This window comes from Sinohyriopsis cumingii, chromosome 5 (genome assembly GCF_028554795.1).
Source record: "Sinohyriopsis cumingii isolate HCF-2022 chromosome 5, ASM2855479v2, whole genome shotgun sequence".
NCBI lineage: Eukaryota > Metazoa > Mollusca > Bivalvia > Unionida > Unionidae > Sinohyriopsis > Sinohyriopsis cumingii.
This window is the reverse complement of record NC_142965.1, coordinates 98,498,544-98,519,165: the sequence shown is the minus strand read 5'-3', so window position 1 is coordinate 98,519,165 and position 20,622 is coordinate 98,498,544. Positions and strand designations below refer to the sequence as shown.

At 33.3% G+C, this 20,622-nt stretch overlaps 1 protein-coding gene across 5 annotated transcripts in view; it reads left to right on the top strand.

The window, feature by feature from the left end:
- LOC149799847 (leukotriene A-4 hydrolase-like) overlaps positions 1-20,622 on the top strand; it is a 103,583-nt gene that overhangs the window by 24,057 nt on the left and 58,904 nt on the right. For all 5 annotated transcript variants that reach the window (XM_089959271.1, XM_089959270.1, XM_089959272.1 and 2 more), the window contains 5 exons: positions 781-849; positions 4,599-4,756; positions 5,286-5,358; positions 8,962-9,102; positions 11,729-11,823. In XM_089959271.1, the coding sequence (XP_089815397.1) occupies positions 781-849; positions 4,599-4,756; positions 5,286-5,358; positions 8,962-9,102; positions 11,729-11,823 (536 nt within the window). The remainder of the gene's footprint in view (positions 1-780; positions 850-4,598; positions 4,757-5,285; positions 5,359-8,961; positions 9,103-11,728; positions 11,824-20,622) is intronic.

The window sequence follows — 20,622 nt, the reverse complement described above, 5'->3', positions numbered from 1 at the left end:
ACAGTAAATTTGTTCACACAACAATACCCAGTTCTAGGGATTCGTGTACTAAAATGGTATTGTTGGAAATCATATACTCTATCCATTAAATCACACAGCAAAGTAATCACAATGTACAAGTACATTAATGAACGAAAACTGACATTATTTACCATGTTCCATCTATTTACTTTCAGTTTACTAGAAAATACAAGCATATTTCATGCTAATTTCCTATATTTATGGTCTATAAAAGTAGATAAGCAATATCAGCATCAGTGGACATGTAGCGATTAAGTGCTCCAAATTTTTCTTTCCACTCCAGTTTAAAACAGCTACATGATTGCAATCATACCCACCTGGGTTTTTTGTGATAATTATTTTGATTATATTGTTTCATTTAACTCAGGTTTCAGTCAGCCGAACATCCCTATTTCTCATTGACAACCCTTGCACTTTTTCCCCCATGGAAAAAAAAAATCTCAATTATATACAATATTTTAAGAAAAACTAAACAAAAATCACACCCCTCCCTAAACAACCTGCTTGCCCTAATTTTAAAACCAGTGCAACTGGATACACATTATTTTGATTTGCCTAATGGCTACTTAGGGAACCACATGGATGTGCTCTTTATGAGCAGGTGGCCTTTACCTGTCTGTAAAAATATATCAATACACATATGGAGCTTGTTCTCTATATATGTATGATCACTGTAATAGCTTTCACTTCATTTGTATTTGATATTGTTTCATTCAATATACTTCTTAGTTAAGTTCAGTATTTATCATCTTATTTTAGCCAATCCATGCTCGAAGTCTTCTGCCATGTCAAGACACACCTGCGGTTAAATGTAAATATACAGCAAAGGTAAGCTTTACTGGAATATCACGTACCATATTTACCATATGTATTGGGACACAGTATTGGTTGGGACACCATAAATTAATTTTTAAAGTTAATTTTTTGTGCACACTATGTTCTTGTAAACATCTTTTTTTATCAAGTCATAAGTTGTGTAACACCTTTTAAATCATTCAAAAATTACTTGTTGGAAAATGCACTCAAACCTATATTTTATTGAAATAAATATTAAACTGTACTTGAAATAAAACTCTTTAATCCAATGCAGCATTACCTCATCAACCTTGACTCTTCTCCTGTATATGTACGATGCATCCTTTTGGAGCATGAATATTTTTAGCTCCCTTATGACGTGAACAATTATCATTGGAGACGACACGTTTCCTGCTGTGGAAACAGCAAGGTCTAAAGTTACATTTCTTTTATCTGTGTAGAATATACTTTATCTGTGTAGAATATACACATTATTGAAGGGATGTTCTGTCTGTTGAATATACACATTGGTAAAGGGATTTTCTGTTTGTTGAATATACATATTACTAAAGGGATGTTCTGTCTGTTGAATATACACATTACTAAAGGGATGTTCTGTCTGTTGAATATTCACATTACTAAAGGATGTTCTGGCTGTTGAATATACACATTACTAAAGGATATTCTGGCTGTTGAATATTCACATTATTAAAGGGATGTTCTATGTTGAATATTCACATTACTAAAGGGATGTTCTGTCTGTTGAATATACACATTACTAAAGGAGGGATGTTCTGTCTGTTGAATATTCACATTACTAAAGGATGTTCTGGCTGTTGAATATACACATTACTAAAGGATGTTCTGGCTGTTGAATATTCACATTATTAAAGGGATGTTCTGTGTTGAATATTCACATTACTAAAGGATGTTTTGGCTGTTGAATATACACATTACTAAAGGGATTTTCTGTCTGTTGACTATACACATCGGTAAAGGATTTTCTGTCTGTTGAATATACATATTACTAAAGGGATGTTCTGTCTGTTGAATATACGCATTACTAAAGGGATGTTCTGTCTGTTGAATATTCACATTACTAAAGGATTTTCTGGCTGTTGAATATACACATTACTAAAGGGATGTTCTGTCTGTTGACTATACACATCGGTAAAGGATTTTCTGTCTGTTGAATATACATATTACTAAAGTGATGTTCTGTCTGTTGAATATACACATTACTAAAGGGATATTCTGTCTGTTGAATATTCACATTACTAAAGGATGTTCTGGCTGTTGAATATACACATTACTAAAGGATGTTCTGGCTGTTGAATATTCACATTATTAAAGGGATGTTCTGTGTTGAATATTCACATTACTAAAGGATGTTCTGGTTGTTGAATATACACATTACTAAAGGTATGTTCTGTCTGTTGGCTATACACATTACTAAAGAGATGTTCTGTCTGTTGAATATTCACATTACTAAAGGATGTTTTGGCTGTTGAATATACACATTACTAAAGGGTTGTTCTGTCTGTTGACTATACACATTACTAAAGGGATGTTCTGTCTGTTGACTATACACATTACTAAAGGGGTGTTTTGTCTGTTGAATTTTCACATTACTAAAGGATGTTCTGGCTGTTGAATATACACATTACTAAAGGGATTTTCTGTCTGTTGACTATACACATTACTAAAGGGATGTTCTGTCTGTTGAATATACACATTACTAAAGGGATGTTCTGCGTTGAATATTCACATTACTAAAGGATTTTCTGTCTGTTGACTATACACATTGGTAAAGGGATGTTCCGGCTGTTGAATATACACATTACTAAAGGGATGTTTTGTCTGTTGAATATACACATTACTAAAGAGATGTTCAGTGTTGAATATTCACATTACTAAAGGATTTTCTGTCTGTTGACTATACACATTGGTAAAGGGATGGTCTGTGTTGAATATACACATTGCTAAAGGGATGTTCTGGCTGTTGAATATTCACATTACTAAAGGGATTTTCTGTCTGTTGAATATTCACATTACTAAAGGGATGTTCTGTCTGTTGAATATACACATTACTAAAGGGATGTTCTGTGTTGAATATTCACATTACTAAAGGATTTTCTGTCTGTTGACTATACACATTGGTAAAGGGATGTTCTGTCTGTTGACTATACACATTACTAAAGGGATGTTTTGCCTGTTGAATATTCACATTATTAAAGGGATGTTCTGTGTTGAATATTCACATTACTAAAGGGATGTTCTGTCTGTTGAATATTCACATTATTGAAGGGATGTTCTGTGTTGAATATTCACATTACTAAAGGGATGTTCTGTCTGTTGACTATACACATTGGTAAAGGGATGTTCTGTCTGTTGAATATATACATTGCTAAAGGGATGTTCTGTCTGTTGACTATTCACTTTACTAAAGGGATGTTTTGTCTGTTGAATATACACATTACTAAAGGGATGTTCTGTCTGTTGACTATTCACATTACTAAAGGGATGTTTTGTCTGTTGAATATACACATTACTAAAGGGATGTTCTGTCTGTTGACTATTCACATTACTAAAGGGATGTTCTGTCTGTTGAATATTCACATTACTAAAGGGATGTTCTGTCTGTTGACTATACACATTGGTAAAGGGATGTTTTGTCTGTTGAATATTCACATTATTAAAGGGATGTTCTGTGTTGAATATTCACATTACTAAAGGGATGTTTTGTCTGTTGAATATATACATTACTAAAGGGATGTTCTATCTGTTGACTATTCACATTACTAAAGGGATGTTTTGTCTGTTGAATATACACATTACTAAAGGGATGTTCTGTCTGTTGACATACACATTGCTGAAGGGATGTTTTGTCTGTTGAATATACACATTACTAAAGGGATGTTCTGTCTGTTGAATATTCACATTACTAAAGGGATGTTCTGTCTGTTGAATATACACATTACTGAAGGGATGTTCAGTGTTGAATATTCACATTACTAAAGGGATGTTCTGTGTGTTGAATATTCACATTACTAAAAGGATATGGACATTACTAAAGTAACTATAGTACACCCTGTATATTTATAATACACCCTGCAAATTTACATAATGTATTTGCCAGGAAGAATTAATTTAGAACATTTTTGTCACTGTCTTATGTGAGTCAATCTCTTTGACTCTGAAAGAGATTCGTAGGTAAATGCAGTGATACTTCACAGATTGGTAAAGTATCACTGAATGAATGCCTGGCTTGATGTGTGAAGAACAGATTCTTATAAAATGATAGGTCTTGACGTTAACACTATGATGATTCAGCAGTCGGTGAAATACCTGAGCGTTTAAGCTTTGGTGTTTTTCCTGCAACTTTGTGATGAAAAAATTGAAGAAACCACTGTGCCTCATTTGACTGCAACTATTGTTTAGATTATTGCTAGTGATGACATGTCATGTAGTCAGTGTGACATCAGTGAACTTATTATGATTTATAACAACTACAGGGTTGAGAGCATTTTATAATGACACTTATTTACATTTGATGAAGGAAAAAGGCAAAGGACATTCCAGTGTGGAGAAATTACAAAAAAGCAATCTTTCCGAGTAAGTGAAGACATTACAAACCAGTTAAATATTATTTCCCAATGAAGAAAATATGTTGTTAAGGGCAGAGGGTAAATATGTTTGCTATAGGACTAGATAATAACCAATTTCTCCAATTGATGTCGGAATGATTACAGATAATCAACCATTTACTATACTGCATTTAGATTACAGCACCAAAAGAAATCGTGATCCTAATGAGTGCAGTCAGACTGGGTGCAGAGTCTTGTCCTGATGATCCTGCCAGACTGGTTCACAGTTTTAAACAGGATGTCCCAATACCTAGCTACTTGATAGCCATTGTGGGTGGTGACTTGGAATCTCGGTAATGCTTTTATGACTTGTTACAAAGAGACTAGTTTGCTTCACACTAATATAAAAAAGTTAAGCAGTAAATTTTTGTGGAACAATATTTAAGCAAACTTTCACATTTAGGAAGCTTCTTTAGATAAATTTTCTAATATACCTTTAATACATTTTCCTTAAGTATGCATTTATCAGACTGTTAATTAAAGAAAAATTCATCTGGCAACAATTTCAATGTTTTGCCTGTGCAGAAATGATCGTTTTGAAATTATTTCTCTAGAGAAATTATAAATAAAAGAATCAAAATTATGGTAAGAAGATTAAAATAATGTTGTAACTTCTTTGCCTGAATTTCATCATTACAATGTATATCATTAGGTCTGTTCTTATCAGTAACATAACTGTTAACCATGTATTAAACTTGATCCCAATTTTTATTTATTTTTTTTATTTACTTTGCAATTAACTAAATTTTATGATCTGGAAGAGGATACTTGGTAGAAGACTGTTTTTATCAGTTTTTGAAGTTTATTGTCCTATATTTCCAGAGATATTGGTCCCAGATCCAAAGTTTGGTCAGAAAAAGAGTTCGTAGCACAAGCTGAGTATGAATTTGCAGAGGTAGGTTCTTCATGCAAAACGCAGAAAGCTTTGCAGTAGTAATTGTCAATTTTCTTAATTTAATTTTAAATTTACAGAAGATTTAAATCTTGGTTGACACATTTAGTTCAAAAATAAATAAAACTGACAGAAAAATGTACTTAATCTTTGTTTGAAATTAATGGTGAAGCAAAACATACTGAAAGAGATTGCAAATTAATTCATGATATCACTGAATTGTATATATAACTTAAGTCGTGTGAACTATAGGTTGAAAACTTTTTTCATCAACAAATTCTTGATTATTCCAGCATTTTATTTTCATTTTCATGGATATTTAATTGACAAAAGCTTACTATTTGCCTTTACTTAAGTTGAATGCTGTTTTTACTTGCGTTAAATTTATACGTCAGAGGGAATAATCTAAACTGTAACATGACCGCTCTGGTGGCCTAGTGGTTAGAGCATCTGCCTTGGATGTGGGAAGTAGCGGGTTTGAAACCCAGGCCAAGTCATACCAAAGACTTATAAAAAATGTACTTGCAGTTGCCTTGCTTGGTGTTCAGCATCAAGAGGTTCGTGTTAGGACTGGTTGGCCTGGTGTCAGGATAATGTGACTGGGTGGGACATGATGCTACATGTCTGCGACATGATGCCCCAGTGCTAGAAATCATTATAACCTCACACTGCAGACATTGTAGTGATATGATTGAAAATTTTTTAAAGCTACACAAAAAAAATAAAAAATACACACACACACACACACACACACACACACACACAAAATGTAACATAATTAAACCAAGAACAGGATAAGTTTTGACAAGTAAAATTATTGAATTACATTGTTGCAGAAATAAATACTCTCCTTTTCTTGTGGGAATTCAGTTGCATTGACATTTTGGGTAATTTTACCAATTGGTAATGAATGTCCTTCATTAAAAAAAAATTTCAGATAATGCATATAATATCCCACCATGCAGTGCTCCTTAATTTATTTAGTGGTGGGGGACACAAAGTCCGAGATGAATAAACATTGTATTGACTTCTAAATAAAGTATGCTCTTTGATCTTTCAGTACTTTATTCAGTACAAGTATTGCATGGTTTTAAACCGTGAGTATTTATTTTGGAAGGTATTCCAGTCAGGTATTCATTATTGTGAGCAGTTTGTGTAACAGCTTTTGGCATACATACAGATTTCCCTCCATATAACACTGTTCATGGAAGTGACCTTATATTGAGGTGTGTTCATGATGCTGCATAAAACACACACAAGAGGCAAGAAATGGAGGTAATTTTAATGGTTAAAACAATACAAATGTATGCATTAATTACATGCACTAATTAACAGCAAAGTGCCAATTAAACACTATGTATATAGTCTAATTACAGCACAAGATCCAGTTAAATTAAATATATGCACTAATTACATGCACTAATTAACAGCAAAGTGCCAATTAAACACTATATAGTCTAATTACAGCACAAGATCCAGTTAAATGAAATATATGCATTAATTACATGCACTAATTAACAGCAAAGTGCCAATTAAACACTATGTATATAGTCTAATTACAGCACAAGATCCAGTTAACTGAAATATATGCACAAATTACAGCAAAGTACTCGAGCTCACACTTCACTCATTTTTAAAACAACAAAATATACAGTGTGTATGTTAATTCTCCCAATACACACACACACAAACAGTTGTCTTATAAATAATCCGGAAATTACAAAATTACATAAGTCTAGTTTGCTGAAAGCCATGGATAATTAGGACTGATCTTACTGACATTTTGTCATGAGACACTTTTTTCCACCATGCATGAAAAGGTTGCCATAGTCTACTGTCTGCATTGATTAAGGGCAGTTAGTCACATGTTTCATTTCACATATTGAATGATGACATTATCTAGATAATATCTAGATAACTCATCTCTAATGACAACATAACTCACAACTATCTTTACTCTCTCAACATAAATGCTTGGTTTGGTGATTTTGATGTTGAGCACTTGATCTAAAACACTGTGTACAACATTGACTCCATTTTGATGTTGAGCACTCGATCCAAAACACTGTGTACAACATTGATATCAACAGGTGTTTAGTTTGTACTCATTTGTGGCATTTGTATTGTTTTAACCATTAAAATTACCTCCATTTCTTGCCAGCATATTTCGGTTCTTTTGTATTCTTTATTGTTGTGTTTTGTGGAGGTTAATCCACAAAATAATATATAAAGATGCAAATTCTCATGGAGCCAAATAAGTAAATTTAGCACCCACAAATTTGTCCTTCTACAAACCGAAAAGAAATAATACACATGGAAAAATATGAAAGCACGTTATCTGACTGTTTCATTCAAGCTTCATTTGTGAATTTTTCTGTAGCTCAGGGAAAATAATATTGTACATATCAATTTCTTGTTTGCTTTGTATTCCTGACTTAAAATTTCAATCAATGTCTACTTGTCTAAATCACATTGACTTACTTCCCTTTACATTTATTTGGAAGTATCTTTCAAAACATAATAGATTTTAGGCTAACACATAAGTGAGTTGATACTTAAGTAAACCATAAAGACTTATTTCTTTTCTTTAATGACATCAAAATGAAATATACCTCCCACTCAATATACTGAACTTTTCTTTCCTGTGAAAGCATCTACTGCATTCAGAAGATATTTTCCAATTGTCCCTTGTTCTAGACAGACAATAGTATGAATATTTTTAACATGGCCTGATGTGTTTGACGATGCATACTTAATTCGTATGTGATGAAGTCAAATCTGTTTGCTTGCAGCATTGAAGAGAAAAGCAACATTTTACATAGTCTGTTTATCAAGACTAATGGACTAATAAAAACATCCAGAATTTAAGGAAAATAGAGTTTTTTTGGTCAAAAATAATTCAAGTTGTTAGGTTTGGGAATTATTCCATGTATGCAGCTTGATGAAATAACGTAGTTTAAAGTATGATTAATGGATAGTAGACAAAGAGGTTAGATGAAACTTTAAGAAATTCTCTCCAAAGGCAAATATCCATTATTTTGCATCGTGAAATGAGTCTTACTTGATAATTTCTGTGGATCTTAATTGATATCTGTGGACCTTTTAACTTGAAAAAAAACCAAAACACATTTCAGTGCTTGGTTTATATTTTGCAAATATTGGTAAGGGCAGAGAGTAACACATATGTCATAGATGTAAAAAAAAGTTCATTTAGGTAGAGTGTTATTGTACACTGTGCTATAGAATGTACATTTCTTAATATATGGATAACTCCTTTGGTAGTACTGAATTATATTATCATTTTTTATAATATTTTTTTGTGCAAGTATCTTCCAATCTACATTAAATTTCATATTTAATAAAAGTTAAGTGAGAAATCATGAAAAGCATACATTCATTTTTAGTATTAAAAAAAAAACACACATCATTTTCTCATTTTTTTTATGACAGGATCTTTGTACAATGAATTAAATTTGTATGTCCCTTTGATATCTTTACACAGGAAGTCTATCCATCCACTTAAATGGAAAATTCTTTGAAATCAAGAAATAGAAATATAGCGTAAAAGAACCGCTCTTCAGCAGTGGTATGTGTCCTGTTTTTCAGACAGAGCAGATGATTCAGACCGCAGAGTCCCTTTTGGGACCCTATGTTTGGGGTCAGTATGACCTTTTAGTGCTTCCGCCATCCTTTCCATTTGGGGGCATGGAGAATCCATGTCTCACATTTGTTACACCTACCCTTCTGGTGAGTAATTTCTTTTCTATCTTTTTTTTTTATTTTAGAAACAAATTCTTTAAATGTCTTTGATACATCTGGTATTTTGTACAAATGATTCCAGTCCACCATCAGATATAGCTGTCACTGTTAAAACAAAAATTATAAATATTTAAAGACATTTTTTTAAAAAGTTGTTTAATTCTAAACCTTTAAAGACATTCTCTCAAAAACTGCATGGAGTTAAGATCTAACTTCACTGAGAATTTACTGGAATCAAGGTCATTTCATGTATTACAGAATGATGACTATGCCTTGAAATGTGGCTGCCAGTACGGGTATTCCCCAATATATGTAAGGGTTCTGTTCCTGGGACTGTTATCGCTGGCTGTATTTTTATTACATAAGTTGGGTTTTACTAGGCTACATATGGCTTTGACATCATGGTGATGAGTACTTTGAAAAGAAAAACATTAAAAATCCTTAAGATTATGAAAAAACAAATGATTTACACATGTACACAAGAGAAGAAGCGCAACTATATACTGTGGGTGCACATGATTCGAAGATCAAAAAATAGTCTGTGCACATGTTTACTGTTCATTACATATCTGTGAATTTATGTATGTCACAGTTTATGTATCTTGTGGAGTAACTGTACTGAGAGCAGTGTAAACAATTAACAGTATCTTCATGTAGGTCATTGATAAATTTATTTACAGAATACTGGCATTGAGAGCTTTTAAATTTGTACAAGTAATGCCAATATCATAAATTATTTACAGGATACTGGCATTGAGGGTTTTTAAATTTGTACAAGTAATGCCAATATCATAAATTTATTTACAGGATACTGGCCTTGACTGATTTTAAATTTGTACAAGTAATGCCAATATCATAAATTATTTACAGAATACTGGCATTGAGGGCTTTTAAATTTGTACAAGTAATGCCAATATCATAAATTATTTACAGGATGCTGGCATTGAGGGCTTTTAAATTTGCACAAGTAATGCCAATATCATAAATTTATTTACAGAATACTGGCATTGAGGGCTTTTAAATTTGTACAAGTAATGCCAATATCAAATTTATTTACAGAATACTGGCATTGAGGGCTTTTAAATTTGTACAAGTAATGCCAGTATCATAAATTATTTACAGGATGCTGGCCTTAACAGATTTTAAATTGTACCATTAGTGTCAGCTTCTTTACAGAATACTGACTTTCAGGTCTTTCAGATTTGTACAAGTAATGCCAGTATGATCAAACGTTATGTATATTTAATTTGCATTGTTTGTTAGTTTGTTTAGTTTTTTTAAATTCAACATATGCTATTGATAATTTAACATTGTATGTTAGACTTGACCTCTTCTAAAATCATGCCTTTTTTCTACTTTACCTGAATATTAATTTTTTAAATTTTGTAAACAAATAACATAGCTAAAATATTCTCTATGTTTGGTTTAATAATAGGATAATTATTAATAAAAGTAATCTTATTTATTTTGGTTTGGGTCTAGGTTATTGGATTTCCCCTATAAATTTACCTGGCCTAACTGATATATTCCACATTCTATATTATAATTTTAGCAACAGATCTACTAATTCTAACTAAGATTTTATTTTGTAAACACTTAAGAAGCTTCTAGATGGTTATTTTCCGTTAGGTAATAATTTATTTTAGAAAATAATAATTCTGACCTGAGGTCATGTAGAAGACTATATTATCATGTTTTTTTGAAATTATTCATTTGTGCTTTGAGATCTTAGCAGAATCAGTTGTATTACTGTGTTGTCCAGAAATTTGTTTGGGTTGGAATTTATTCAAACATTTATTCACTTGGAATATAGAGTGCTCATCAAAAATAACATTCTTGGAAATAAAGATGTGAAAATTCAAATAAGGATTTAATTCTTGGATTGTATTTTTGTGATCCAACAAAAGACTGTTTTGCACATAACCATTATATGGGCTATTACATGCACATCAACACTTTCAGCATTAGATTTAATTTGGATTTCCACTAAAGCTTACTCAGAACATTATTCATTAGGACTTGTGTCTGTAAGTCTGTTTTGTCATTTTAAACTGAGACATCTTTTGATGGAATGTTGTCCAGAATAACAGTTAGAAAGTATAATAAAGTGTTACTATTGTTTTTTTTTTCATTTCACCAGAAAATGTATAATTTTTAATGGGTATTATTATTAAATTTGAAAGCTTGCAAAATATTCTGTGTTGCATCCATCTGTATGTCATGACTATTGTTTCTGCTCAATAAAATTTTGAAGGACTTCATGGATTGAAGGACTTATTGGATCCAGGACTTCATGGGTTATAGGACTTTATATATTAAATGACTTCATGGACTTAATGGATTGAAGGACTTCATTGGGTTTCAAGACCGTGTATTAGGAAATCCTAGATCAACTTAAATTTTCATCATTTTCTGTCAGAAACAACAGAGTTATGGCCCCTGTTTGAATTGAGCTTTTGCCTTTGAATATTAATGAAGAGTTTTTCAATTTCACTATATTGTCGGGCCATCTGTTCGTATGCGCACATTTTTAATTCAACAGTTTCATACCAAGGCTACATGTATTTAACAACAAAATATTCTGATGTAACTTACATGTATTCTGTCATTTTAGGCAGGGGACAGGTCTCTAGCTGATGTTGTTGCTCATGAAATTTCTCATAGCTGGACAGGAAATCTGGTCACCAATACCAGTTTTGAACATTTCTGGTATGTAAAATTAAAGGATATGTGAATTTATTGACATGATATTTTAGTAACTATGTTAATATTTGGTGTTGCAGAGACATTCTTGTAAGAGATATAAGATGTGACTTTGCTTCTTTCATTCAGTACTCCTCTTTGAAAAATTCATAACAATTCTTAAAACTGCATTAAATATTTTACATTTGTAATAAATAATATCAGCCTATTTCATGTTTTACAAAACCAGCTCATCAGTAGAGATATTTCTCCAGACATCTATTTCACAAGATGAAATGTTCCATACAGGGTTTCTGTGGGTCCAGGAGTCCTGAAAACTTTTGGAAATTAAAAAATAAAATTTCAAGGGCCTTGAAAAGTCATGGAATTTCTGACAGTGGTGTTCAAAATATTTATATGTCTTAGTTTCATTGAGAGCAGAGCACCAATTCAAAAAAATCGTTCCAAATTTGACACAATTATGATTGATAGTTTCATTTCATATAACAAGTGGTCCCTGATTTTTGTGAAAAGTCACGGAATTTGTTTTTGTCAAGTCTGCAGGAACCCTGTCCATACATTAAAAGAGACTTAACAAGCATGAATTTGTCCACATTACTATCAGATTTTGGTACTGTTTATCCCCTGATATAGAGAATAAGCCAAATCATGGTTTCCTTCATTTTATAATTCATTGCACTTGTCACTTATTCCTTCAATCATATATAGTTTAACATTTACTCATGCAATTAAGCCTTCATTTATTTATTCATAAATTACATTAATTCAGTATGAGCCTGGAATAGCATCAGTCTGCAATCCCCATGTAATACAGGGTTCATACTGTCTTTGAAGGTCTTGGATTGTTTGGGAAAAATGAGGTAGCATTTTAACAGCCTTGAAAGTTTTGAAAAATTGAGCAGATTACCCTGAGGTCTTTAAAAGTCTTTGCAAATTGAGAAAAGCCCAAAACTTTTTAATTTCTTTCCAGAATCACAAATAACATTGTCCAAGGTTGTTAGATTCGGATGTAATCAAGTTTTCATTGTTTCTTTCTTTTGATGACCTGTTTAGTTTCATTTCATCAATAATGATCTAAAGTGCTCACAGTTACGGATCACTGCCATCTGACCTCAGTCTGCATGTGTTTGAGTCTCGGGCTTGGCTAATGTGGTTATGTGAGAAAGCTTGCCAGTAGCTTCTCGTGGTGGTTCTTTCCAGGGTTTTCCCAGGTTCTTCCTCCACCATTAATACTGGCCGCCATGTATAGCCTATCTTGTGCTGAAAAATGGCGTTAAACCCCATTACAACAACAAATCAATATCTGGAATCCATATGACCTACACTTATAAAATTCAGTATGTGGATGAAACTTGTTGTGAGTAATTCAACGATACAAAAACTAGATAACTGTGACCTAACTTCCAGGGTTTGAGTCTTGGGCTCAGACAATGTGGGTACCTGAGATAGCTTTGCCAGTAGCTTCTCATGGGTTGGTGGTTCTTTCTGTGGTTTTCCCTGGTTCTTTCTTCACAATTTATACTGGCTGCCATGTATAGCCTTTTTTGCTGAAAAATGGTTTTAAACCCTATAACAACAACAACAACAACAACCTGACTTCCATGCTTCTCTTGACTTTTGTTTTTTTGAGCTATTCACTCAGCACACCCATATTTTATCTGAACTCATTAAAAGTTTTACATTGGTGCAACTCTGGGGTAGTAATGTGGTCATACCAAGCTAGGTCACAGTGATCCTATTTTCGCTTTTGAGTGACTTTGTGTTTTTTCATCTGTTCATTACACTCTCAGTATTTGACCTATTTCACCTTAAGCAATGAAAATTATGTGTTAATGCATTTCAACAAAAGTAACTCGCTCATCTCAAACTAGGTCAGGGTGACTCATTTCTCATCTTTGAGTTACTTTATCATTTAAAGCTTCCATTCATAACATCTACAGTATCTTGGAATCCTATTTCACCTACAGTGATGAAAATTAGTGTGTGGATGCATCTGAGTGAGAGTAACTTAGCCTTGTCAAAACTAAGTCATATCAGCCTATGTTTTATTCATGACTGGCTTTTTTTAAATTTTCAGCTGTGTTCATTAAATCTTCAATATTTTGTACCCTATTTTGCATACATTCATAATAATTTGTATATGGATATTTTTTAACAAGTTTAACACAAACATACTAAAATTAAGTCCATGTGACCCAATATCGCACGTGAGTGACTTTATATTTTCATCTCTCCATTTATTTTACCCACAATATCCTAAACCCAATTTTCATGCTTGAGTTTTTTTTTATATTTTCAATTTCCATGACTCATCTGCTACACTCATCAAAATTGGTAATGGTCAATGTTACCTAATTTTCATGCCAGATTGCCTTTTATCAGCTATTTGTTAAACCCATTATTAGACTTGATTTCATCTTTGCATGTGAAAATTGGTACACCTCTCCCTTGATAACTCATGCACAGCTGGGTTCAAAAACATAGACCACACTAAAAACAAGGGTGGGAGTTATCGAGGGACCTCCATAACAAAATTAAATGATACCATCCTTGCTAGACCTCGAGAAAACTGGGGGGTGGGGTAGGTGGGAGAATGAACTGGTCTGTTTAATGGCTGAATACTCTTTTTAAAATTGCAGTGGGAAAAATTGCCAAGCTTTTTCTAATGAAGTTATTCGTTTTTATATAAAAATGACGTTTATTTTGAAGATGTCCAACCGCTGAAAGAATCGTAAACATTATTCCAACTGGTTTCAACAACCTTCACTTGTATGCAAAAACATTGTGTATTACATCACAGCTTTATGTTGTTGATGAATATTCTATGCTCCCTACTTTGGTCTCACTCTTGTGGAAAGCAGGGAACCAGACAAGTTATCGATTCAAATTCACAATCAAACAAGATTCCTTTTATTTAGAAAAAAAAAACCTGGAACATTTAGTTTGTGAAACAGCCATCATTGTCGAAAGTCAATCTTTTTGTATTGTTCTATAATAAAATATTGATGCCATGATTTCATTGCAAGTAATAATGAAACTTCTTCTCATCTGTGAGAAAATCTCCAAGTGCAAATTCTGGAATTACAAATTAAGTACAAACTCTGAAACTAGGTAGTTTTCATTTGCATCATCAATTATTCATTTCTCTTTGTTATCTTTCTGTCATTGATCACATTTGTGAATGAGTATGTTAATTTAAGGCAGTATTATATTATGTTCTCCAAAAATATTGTAACAGTGTTTGATTGATCGCTTGAAATGAGTTGACCTGACACTAGATTGGGGCTGCTAGCTCTTTGGATTTGCATGCTTTTTTACTTCTCAGTTTGCCAACCCCATTTATTTGATACAAAAGATGTCATTAACGTGGTAATACAAGGAGGCCACTTTTAATTCAGTGCAACAGTACAACAAATACTTATGCAAATTGGTTATCAAAACACTGTCAGCACTTAATTTGGTTCTCACAGAAACGCTCATGGACATAGCTCTTATGGTAGATTGACAACACAACAGGGCACATTGTATGTATGATCATTACAATTTTTGCCAACTAAAAGATATAACTAAAAAATGCATTTGACCTGATTAAAAAAACTTATATAATTGGTATTTATTTATTAAAGTGCTGCCTCAAGTAGGCTGTGACGTTCTGTCGTATTGGGGTGGGGTTCTCCCAATATAATTTAATTAAATTAAATTGAAAGTTCCACCCTGGCTCGTTAGGTTAGAAAGTTAAATTAGTGATGATGTAGATTTACAGCTCTGAGCCCCCAGTCAGCAATGCCGACGGTTAAATTATAGAGAACACGAAGATGAAATTCAATCAATAACAATTTAATAAATGTGATAATTTAAAACGATAACTTCCAATCACTCGTCTTTCCCTCGACCAAGTGACAGCCTAATTCATCCCGTGATTTACAGTGTGAGTTCGATTTTCCCCTTGTCCTTGCATCTACTCATCTATTTCTTCCCGCTGATTCTTCCTTCTTTCCGTTCCTCTAACTCCTCCTTTGTCTGTTTCCCTCTCTACTATCTCCTCCTCCAACTTCACTCCAGACTTCACTTCACTTCCTTTCTTCTCTCCTTTCTTCTCCTTTCCTCCGTCTTTTATCCGAGACTGCGGGACCAAACTTTAACTGATCTGTCCCTCAAAGCTTCCTGTGAAAAACCACAAGGCGTTAACAAATGTTTTATCGAACCTCACCTCACGCTATAACGACAATTAACCATCAGATAGCTGTCACTGTTTCGGCCACGCATGCATACACATCGAAATTCCCACACACTTCTTGCAGGGTAAACAATGGCGTAATAACACAGTATCAGTGAATTGTTATACAGACATCAATACATTGCGTCACGTCAGTATATACACATATATATTTAATCTCATCGGACTACAATCTGACAAAATCAGACGCATGTCTGTACATTACAAATATTCAACAATGGCAAAATCTATAATCATATGAACATATGTGTTAGTCTACTATAAAATACCCACATAGTAAATTACAATATTAACTCTTACGATGGCTGGCAAGCTATATAATTCTTTACAAATATCAACTCATTTCTTCAAAATATGCAAACATATTAACAGAACAAAGTAATTCTTCGTACTACGATTATAGTACTAATAAAGTATACATACGACCTACAATTAAAATGCAGTCGCATTCCACAAAGACCGAACAAATATCTACTGACCTTTGAAGCTTTCTGTACTTAGAATTTCCCGCTCTAAGATTTTCCCGCCAATAACGAATGGCTATTCAGAGTTACGCTAACCTCTTCTCTGGGTAATTTCTCTCAGCGAACTAACTTTTGCCGGAAAACTCAGGGATATCATTCTACCCAAATCAAGGTCTCCCCCCATCTCGATTCTGATTGGGTGGCGCTGTGCCCCTGTCCAATCGTCTTAGCGGCCAGTTCAACCTGTCTGTCTGTTTGCAGGGGAAAGAAGTTAGGACACTCCCACTTCTTCAGGCAATTTCTTTTGATCTTGGAAACATTTCGACACCTAGGTGATAATTGGCTATCGTGACTTCGCAACTCCGATGTCCGGTTCTTCTATTCTAGCCACAACAATCTTATGTAACAGATTAGTGCTAGCCTTCGGCAATGTTTGACATCAATCAATGGCCTGTCAGAATTACTTTGATTATACATGTTTGAACTGGGCTACTCTGGGTCGGGGTAAACATGACATAGGCCTTAGTGTTAATTTCATTGATCAAAATTTTGTTGCATACTGTTATTTATGGTTGATGAAGAAAGTTGTTTGGATAGAAAGTTTAACAAAATACATGATTTCTTATTAAAAGTTGATAATTTCATAATGTTGATTCAAATTTCCAGGTCATATCAACTGTTTTTGACGATATAAAGAGCAATATATCAAGGTTTCAGTTACTAATTTGGATTGTGACTTTCTTCATGTTCAACAAATAGGGGTCAAATTTTTTGTACTTTCTAGTTAAAAAAATGGGATCCATGACTGACCCTGCATCATAAGCATGTTTGTGAGTTATTAGGGTGTGTGATATTGAGGGAGTGGTGTATATGGATACATATCAAAGAAAGTTGCACTTCCATCCCAATAGTTGGTCATTTTGACTGAATTGTTGTGCTTGAGTGACTTTTAAGCTGTTAAACTCTCAGTATTTGAGACTATTTCACCTAAACCCTTGAAAATTGCTTTGTGAATGCCTGTCATGGTGAGTAATCTCACATATGGAAACTAGGTTATTATGACTTGATTTTCATGCTTAAGTGGTTTTTGTATTATCAGCTAATAATTTCTTACACCCTTGATATCTGAGGCCCTTTTACTTATACTCATGAAATTTGGCATGTGGATGCATCACATGGAGCATTATTCATCCATACTAAAATCTCGTCACTGTGGCCTTATTTTCAGGCATTAAATGACCAGCTATCAGTTTGTACTACTCTCAGTATCAATGTAATATTTTTGAAAGCATCTCAGGTAGAACAACTCCATACCAAAAGTAGGTTGTAGTCACCTAATTTTCAGGTTGAGATACTGAAAGCATAGGAATCTGAAATTTTGTAGAGCATAAAACATTGTACTACTTGAGAAGAACACGGAAAAAAAGAAGAAAAAATAATCAATTTTCCTTTTACTATTAAATTTCAAAGAAATTTATTAAAATCGTTATAGGTACAGCACCATAAACTCTGACAATTTTAAACTGAAACAAAATGAAATCAATGGTGCATTTAACTGCAGAATCATGTCCTATTTGTTTATCTTGTGTGCCCATATTTCCTGTTATAATTTCTTCATGTCCTGTTTGTTTGTCTTGTGTGCCCATATTTCCTGTTATAATTTCATCATGTCCTTTTTGTTCATGTTATGTGCCCATATTTCCTGTTATCAAATCATGTCCTGTTTGTATATCTTATGTGCCCATATTTCCTGTTACCAAATCATGTCCTATTTGTTCATTTTGTGTGCCCATATTTCCTGTTATCAAATCATAATCCAGTTTGTTTATCTTGTGTGCCCATATTTCCTGTTATCAGTCATGTCCTATTTGTTTATTTTGTGTGCCCATATTACCAAATAACACAATTGTGTCTTACTTGTTTAACTTGTCACTTCATATTTCCTGATAATGAAATCATGTCATGTTTGTTTGACTGTGTGCTCATGTTTCCAGCTATCAGAATTATGTCCTATTTGTTTAACATGTGTGCCCATATTTCCTGAGATCAAATCATGTCCTATTTGTTGATCTTGTGTGTCCATATTTCCTGTTATCAAATCATGTCCTATTTATCTTATGTGCCCATATTTCCTGAGATCAAATCATGTCCTATTTGTTGATCTTGTCTGTTCATATTTCCTGATATTGAAATCATGTCATGTTTGTTTGACTTGTGTGCTCATGTTTCCTGCTATCAAAATCGTGTCCTATTTGTTTGTGTGTGAGTTGGATTTTTAATTTAGCTTTAACAATTTTTAAGTCATATCACTACAATGTCTGCAGTGAGGCAGTTTATAGTGATGTTTAGCACTGGGGCATCATGCCACAGACATTTAGCATGATGTCTCACGCAGTCATTTTATCCTGACACCAGCCAACCAGTCCTAACACTAACCTCTTAATGCTGAGCACCAAGCGAGGCAACTGTTAGTACCATTTTTATAAGTCCTATTTGTTTAACATGTGTGCCCATATTTCTTGATATCAGAACCATGTCCTTTTCATTTAACTTTTGTGCCTATATTTCCTAAGATCAGAATTCATGAGTAAGACCAATCACAGTAGGATACAATATTTGCTTGTAAGCTAGTTCATTGCCCTCATAATGTATGGTTCTTGAAAATGGTATAGTCTTATATTTAGCTGGAATACTTTTTTCACACAAACTCACTCTCATTCACACAGCAACAAGGACTTTGTCTCCACTATATACATGTAGTAAGTTATCAGTGACTCCCTGGTTTTGATTATTTATTGACCAAATTTCACATTGAATACAGCTAACAGATCATCAGATGTAGTATTATTTAAATTTGACAAGAATGAAGACAGCATTAATGTAGATTTTATTTCAGTGTAATATTTATTCAACTTTTTTCTGTTTTCTTGGCATACTGGTCTTATTCAGGATAGGTAATGAACATTAAATCATATATGAAAATGAAACATATCTTTATAGGAAGTATTTATTCTAGGTTGTTCATTTTCTTAAATTGGGTGAACTGATACCCATATAAAAGAAAAACCTTTTCAAAGCCGAAAGCTTGGGTGTGGCGATAATGCTTATTTAAGAATAGTGACAAATGACTACTTTTGTCATACTATACTCCCATTGTATACACAGGAAGAGGGAGATAAATTTGTGATTGCGTATGAACCTTAAACCAAAACACAGAGTGATAAACGTACCCAGTATAAAGTCACCGATTTGTGTTGATAAAAGCAGAGGCATGCATATCATATCAATAAAGAATGCTTTCTTAATAACAGAAAATGAAACAAGTATAAATTAAAAAATAAAACACAAACAAGCAGTTGAAATTGCCACAGAAAAATTCTGACCAATTAACTAAAAGTGTTCCTAATCACCAACATTGGTGAAAATGAGAGAAGGAGAGAGGTCTGCCAAGTCCACTGTAATAAGCATCACATGACTTACTTTCTAAAGAAAACAACCAAGCAGATCTTCCACATTTCTTTTTATCTAGTAAAGTTTTGAGTTTTTCTCTATTGGGGTTTATCAGCCTTGACTCTTCCCAAAACATGCTCAGCATTTCACCATGAATCGGAACTCTAGCCTCATCATATTTTTCAGTCAATTTTTTGGCAATCAACAAGGACAGTTTCCAGTGGTCAACTAAAGTGCTTACACACTGAAAACTAAAAACATTCTTTATTCAAGCTGCATTTAGAATTAAACAGAATATGTATTACTTTAAATTTTGGGTCAGCACAATTTGATACTAAACATAAAAATTTGACTTTTCTAAGCACAATGTCAAGCTCACCAATTTAGGCCCACTTGACTAATTGTGACTTTCTAGAACTTTTTAATTTCTTTTTAAATTTAGGTCTACTTGTAAATATGTTGTTTAGAGGAGAAAAATGGGGAATATTAGGGTTCCTGCCTCTATGTCCCTCTTTCACTGCAAACTGTTTAGAGGAGAGGAATGGTGAATATTTGGGTTCCTGCCTCTATGTTCCTCTTTCACTGCAAACTGTTGAGAGGAGAAGAATGGGGAATATTAGGGTTCCTTCCTATATGTCCCTCTTTCACTGCAAA